The sequence below is a fragment of the Penaeus chinensis genome, chromosome 6 (assembly GCF_019202785.1).
Source record: "Penaeus chinensis breed Huanghai No. 1 chromosome 6, ASM1920278v2, whole genome shotgun sequence".
Classification (NCBI taxonomy): Eukaryota; Metazoa; Arthropoda; class Malacostraca; order Decapoda; family Penaeidae; genus Penaeus; species Penaeus chinensis.
The window spans coordinates 16,132,949-16,139,105 of NC_061824.1; the positions used below are offsets into that span (position 1 = coordinate 16,132,949).

At 38.0% G+C, this 6,157-nt stretch overlaps 1 protein-coding gene across 3 annotated transcripts in view; it reads left to right on the top strand.

Moving 5' to 3' along the window:
* LOC125026610 (zinc finger and BTB domain-containing protein 24-like) overlaps positions 1-3,239 on the top strand; it is a 23,237-nt gene extending 19,998 nt beyond the window's left edge. For 2 of the 3 annotated variants that reach the window (XM_047615170.1, XM_047615171.1), the window contains exons 7-11: positions 21-134; positions 285-921; positions 1,058-1,207; positions 1,378-1,534; positions 2,279-3,239. In XM_047615170.1, the coding sequence (XP_047471126.1) occupies positions 21-134; positions 285-921; positions 1,058-1,207; positions 1,378-1,518 (1,042 nt within the window). In that variant the 3' untranslated portion in view covers positions 1,519-1,534; positions 2,279-3,239. The remainder of the gene's footprint in view (positions 1-20; positions 135-284; positions 922-1,057; positions 1,208-1,377; positions 1,535-2,278) is intronic. The other variant, XM_047615172.1, reaches the window with a different exon arrangement.
* The last annotated feature ends 2,918 nt before the right edge of the window (positions 3,240-6,157 follow it).

The window sequence follows — 6,157 nt, forward strand, 5'->3', positions numbered from 1 at the left end:
TTTGTCATCCGCATTAACAGAGAAGTGATGCAGTGCAATGTCTGCTCAGCTTTATTCTACTCCAAGAGAGCATACGAGGCACACAATCACCATCATCGTGAGAGTGACCTATATGCTACCAATGAAGAAATGAGGTAGGTCCCTTTATATGTTTGGAAATTTTGTCAAATTGTCAGTTATTGGAATTATTGTAAAGAAACAGGGGTTCTGCATTACATCAACATAGAAAAGTATCATGGTCAATTAAATGGTTTAGTTAGGCTTCTTTTCTTAAATTTCCATAGGCAACAAGTTGTCCAGAGAATTGATCAAGATTTTGACCAAAGGCGAGTACCCACAACAGTCGAGCGTTATCTCTCTGCATCTGCAATAAGCTCCAATCGTTCAGCCACATGGCGCAACATCAGGGCTGCTAAAAGGAACCAAGAAATAACACAAACTTCTCCAATATGTGAAGCAGCCCAGGAGAAGAGTATACCTCTGGTAGCTACAGATAATGAGAATAGCTTAGTTCATAGTAAACCAGATATCAGTACCATGAGTAACACAATGGGCACAGAACCTCCCAATGTGGTTGATTGCTTCTTACAGGAGAATGACTCATGCTGGGAATCACAAGGACAGGTTAGCAGAAAAAGACTGATTGATGATGGAGAAGAAGACCAAGAGATCAGCAGACTTGGAACTGTGAACCCTGATACAGTAATGCCAAATCCTGGAATGATACTAGGGCAAAGTAATGAAGACCTAGAGAGTAATAATGATGAAAAGCCACAGGAGACAAAAGTAAGGGCTGAAAAGACTCAAGAGTTTGGAAGTGATACTGAGAAGCAGGACGAGTCTGAAATGGCAGAAGAACAGGACATACATCAAAGTAAAGGAGATAATAATGACAGTGAAGAGAGTGATGGAGATCTGGTGGTAAGTGCATTACTTTTGTTGGATAAGAAAAAAATATATATTGATAGCTCATAAAGGAGATGTGTAAATTATATTCCTTTATAGATAAAATTAACCAGTTTTATATATATCAGCCATTTGCTCTCCTGATTTAAAGGTGGAGAAAATAGTGGGAATGCGAAAAGCTACAAATGGCAGAGAATTCCTAGTAAGATGGCAGGGATTTGAGCCTGCAGACGACACCTGGGAGAGGGAAGAGTTCTTGAGTTGTGGAAATCTTATATCTGATTTCCTCAAGAACAGAAAGGTGAGAAAAGAAAAACTACTTGTTTTTATGTACTATTACCTCTTTATTTTTTCCATGATATAACAAGTTAATGTTATTTCTTAGTTTTATAGTTTTCTTGGCAATATCAATGCAACATACTTGAAGACAAACACTTTATAACCAAATTGTATAAAACTCCATTATTCCAGAGTGCAGCAGTCAGACTAGGAAGAGAGTACAAATGCACATGTAGTGATGATAAAATGAGCATCAACTATGACTTAACCTTTTGGGTCTGGGTGCCTCACAGCTCATACATGGACCAAATCCCAGGCATTAAGCTTATTTGAGTGGTGACTTTCCTGGGTGTGTGCTATAAGCTTCTATTCTGCCTGTGCTATTTTGCCATTTTTTGAGGTCTATATTTGCAATTTGTTATGCTGTATAAAGATGGTAATTGACAGTTTTACTTGAGTAGACTCCATATTATATGAAATAACAATATTAGTAATTAACAGTCTGTTATTTAAGTTATTTTGCTATATTTTCATAATATTCAATTTTCCATAACACCCTGTGCCAGCATGGCTCACAGATGGTATCTTCCACCCTCATTTACCCTTCCTAAATAATAATATTAAAAATAATAATAATAATAATAATAATAGTTTAGTTTGATACCATTTGTTACGATGGATATTCTTGGTGTGACATACTGTCTGTTTCATTTTGCTTCTATATTATCCCCTGTGTTCAAGGAATGGCCAGGGTTACCATCTACTGGTGGCAAGGGATTTGAACGCAGGATTGCTAGACAAGATCACTACCGCTGCACCACAGCCCACTGACTTTAATTTCTCTTTGAGAGTTTTGTGCTCCTACAGTTAAATGTTCTCATCACCTGCCATTTGGCAGCAAAATTTTGTGATGACACATTCCTGGATTCCAGCCCTTCAGCCTAATTTTTCCACGATAACACATTCCTGTCCTCTGCCACTCACCAAATTTTTCATGAAGTGACACCCGTGTCACCCAGATCCAGCAGGTTAAGAGTGAAAATCATCAAACTGATTTTACTTATTAAATCTTTCTCATTTTCTTACTGAACAGGGAAAACCTGACGGGCAGGGGTTAGAAGCACCAATAGAATGGTATGAAGCTCCAAAGCGGAAAAAGCGGAAAGAGCAGAAGGGCAGAGGAGCTAAAACCGAATAGGCCACATAAAAGAAAAACGAGGAACATTCCACACTTTCTCAACCTTGAGATGTGATATTAATTATTTGTTATCTATTTATATTTTATTTAATTGCACATTGTCTGATAATGAGCAAGATTTTCTGCAACTGCCCTGTAGTGTATAACATCATTGAAACTTCTTTTGTGCACTTGATAAAATTTTAAGATTCTTCATCTTACAAATTTTAGTGTAGGTAATAATTATTAAGTACCATGGACTGTAGATTTTAAACTGGTGCCTGGATTTAGAACCAGCATCTCTGTTAGATTTGCTCTTCTTAAGTAAAGTAAAGTGGAACAACGGAGCATAGTCTGGCATGCAAAATACAAATTTGAGATTAAACTATATTTGTTAGACAAGTCTTATTATATTTATAAATGAGCAGCAGTCCACTAAAGCAGTGGCATTGCTACTGCAGGGCCTGTGCATTTTAAATCAGTGCATCATTTTCTCATTCATAAGGCTGTTGATAAAATGAAAGGGGGTCGATGATGTGCAACATTGATAGAAATCTTGCATTTCTTATATATGAATATCTGTAGCATAAGAATACATATTGATGTTCACTGCAGGTATTGATAGCTATGTCACATGTGCTTCATATTCAGTAGTTACATATCTCTATACACTTTTATTTTTGTAAAAGCATTCACTGATACAAAGCAGTCTTCCGAGCAAATAGTTAATCAAATTAAGTGTGATAAACAAAATTTATTTATTAATGCCTATTGCAGTGTTGTAGGTGAACCAGCTATATAATAAATGTCTTTGTTAATGCATGTAAATATTGTAAAAAATGTAAGAAATAAGAGATGTTATAAAATTTCTAAAGAATATTGTCTTTGATTTTCCCTTTCTTGTTTTATATCCATTAAACTCTATTGATTAAGTAATAATTACAATTTTCCCTTCTTGCTCTGTCTCGTTCAGTGTCAGTTGCATATGTATATATTGGTTTGTGTGGCTTCACTGGAAGTGCACCCAGCTGTTCCCCCTCAGCAGCCAAAAAGATGATCTGTTTCTCACCTGAACACATATAGAAGATATTTCCAGTAACACATGTACTCTCTATCATTCTCCCCCCTCCTCTTTCTCTCCTCTCCTTTCTCCTTTCTCTTCTTTTGCCTCTCTTTCTCCTCTCCTTTCTCTCTCCTCTTTCCCCTCTCTCTTCTTTTGCCTCTCTTTCTTCTCTCCTTTCTCTCCTCTCCTTTTTCATCTCTCTTCTTTTGCCTCTCTTTCTTCTCTCCTTTATCTCTCCTCTCTCTCTCTCTCTCTCACCTCTCTCCTCTCTCCTCTCTCTCTCACCTCTCTCCTCTCTCTCTCACCTCTCTCCTCTCTCCTTTCTTCTCTCTCTCACCTCTCTCCTCTCTCCTCTTTCCTCCATTTTCTCCTGCTCTCTCCTCTCTTCTCTCTCTCTCTTTCTCTTTTTTCTCTTTTTTCTCTTTTTTCTCTTTTTCTCTTTCTCTTTCTCTTTCTCTTTCTCTTTCTCTTTCTCTTTCTCTTTCTCTTTCTCTTTCTCTTTCTCTTTCTCTTTCTCTTTCTCTTTCTCTTTCTCTTTCTCTTTCTCTTTCTCTTTCTCTTTCTCTTTCTCTTTCTCTTTCTATCTCTCTCTCTCTCTCTCTCTCTCTCTCTCTCTCTCTCTCTCTCTCTCTCTCTCTCTCTCTCTCTCTCTCTCTCTCTCTCTCTCTGTCTCTCGTAATGCGTAAAGCATATGTATAGTTATATATCTATGTATAGTCATAAGTATGTGTACATGTGCGCATGTTGGTTCGCATATGTGTGGGTGCGTATACACATATGTATGCGGATATGATGTGTGCATATGTCTGTGTGTGTGTGTGTGTGCATGTGTATAGTGGTGTATAATGTAGGAGTATGTATGCATATGATATGCATAATAGCATAATTAAGGTATATGTTTGCATGTGCATGTGAACGAAAAGGGACATGCATAGTACTTCGGACATTTGCGGGTGAATAACAATGTCTGCGTAAATACGCATAAATAAAATCAATGTATAAAATGCAATCACACATATATGCACTTCTGATACTCAAGCCCATGCTCACGGGAGCATACCCTGGTGTAGTGAGAAGGTCCGTGCCTTGCTGCTCACAAGTCCACACTCGATAGGGCCAATCCTGCTGGAGGGGCTTATCAGTGGCATCCCGGCTAAATACTCCGCCTCCCACCAAGATACACATAACCCAGTAGGTGGGGACAACTAGGCTGTCTACCTCTCAATCAAAAAACTTGACTGCACGAACAGAGCGACGTCCCACATTCCCCGGAGGCGGAAGAGCCCCTGGTTACGGCGTCGATCAGGATCGCTCCGGAGCAGAGGGTGCCAAAAATCTCCGGTTAAAAACATGCCGCCCCACGTTGATGAACATTTGCACATATAATATAAATACAATGAGAACTGAATCCGACTTGCTAGCATTACTTGTGAAACTCTTTTTCATTTAATGGGATATTGTAGGACTCCGTGACGTTAAAGACTGGGCGAAGAACAGATGATATTAAATAATGGACACGTGCTCTATTGGAGAGGTAAACCCCAGGGGTTTACCTCTCCAATAGTATAAACGAATAAGAGATACAATTTAAAGATTGTCCAAATCTATGCTCCAACCTGTAGCCATAGCGATGAAGTAAAACCCATTTCGCAATAATTATGGAAGATTTTAATATTATAAATTGTATTTATAATATAAATACAATGAGAACTGAATCCGACTTGCTAGCATTACTTGTGAAACTCTTTTTCATTTAATGGGATATTGTAGGACTCCGTGACGTTAAAGACTGGGCGAAGAACAGATGATATTAAATAATGGACACGTGCTCTATTGGAGAGGTAAACCCCAGGGTAGGTTTCTTAGTTCACAAACGTTTAGAAAAAAATATCGTGGAATGCTATAGTATAAACGAATAAGAGATACAATTTAATGATTGTCCAAATCTATGCTCCAACCTGTAGCCATAGCGATGAAGTAAAACCCATTTCGCAATAATTATGGAAGATTTTAATGTCAAAATAGGTAAAAAGACAAAAGGAGACTACGTAGTGGGGAATCACGGAATAGGCACTAGAAATGAGAGGGGACAAATGCTAATCGATTTTACGGAGGCACTCAATATAATGAATATATTCCTCGAAAACTAGGGGGAAGTGGACATAGAAGTCGCCATCTGACATATAAAACGAAATTAAATTCATGATTTCAAACAGGCGCGATATAGTAAAAAAGTTATTAATAAAGTAAATGTTGGCAGCGACCACAGAATGGTCAGAGGTCGAATTAAATCACACCTCAGAAGGGAAAGGAACAAACTCATACGAAAACTGCAGACAAATTTAGCTAGCTTGAAGTCCAGAGCGACAAAAACAAATGTTCGCTTCTCAGCGACGAAGATCTCAACATTGACCAAATTACCAAACAATTCGGTGACATAATAAAGGAAGATGTAGGCGGAAAGAACGTCAAGCAAAGCTCCAGCAAGCTCTAGATAGAAACTAAACATGTCATGAGTTATGAAAGTATCGTCAAACAGGGACAAAATAGAATTAGCTGAACTAACAAAGTCTATAAATAAGAAAAAGAGAGCTGTACGGAAATTCAACACTCAAATAATAAATGAAACAGTGATCTCAGGTACCAGCATGAAAACAGCTAAAAGGAGACTCGGAATAGGGAGAAATTAATTATATGCGATAAAGAAAACAGACGGAGAAGTGACATATAAT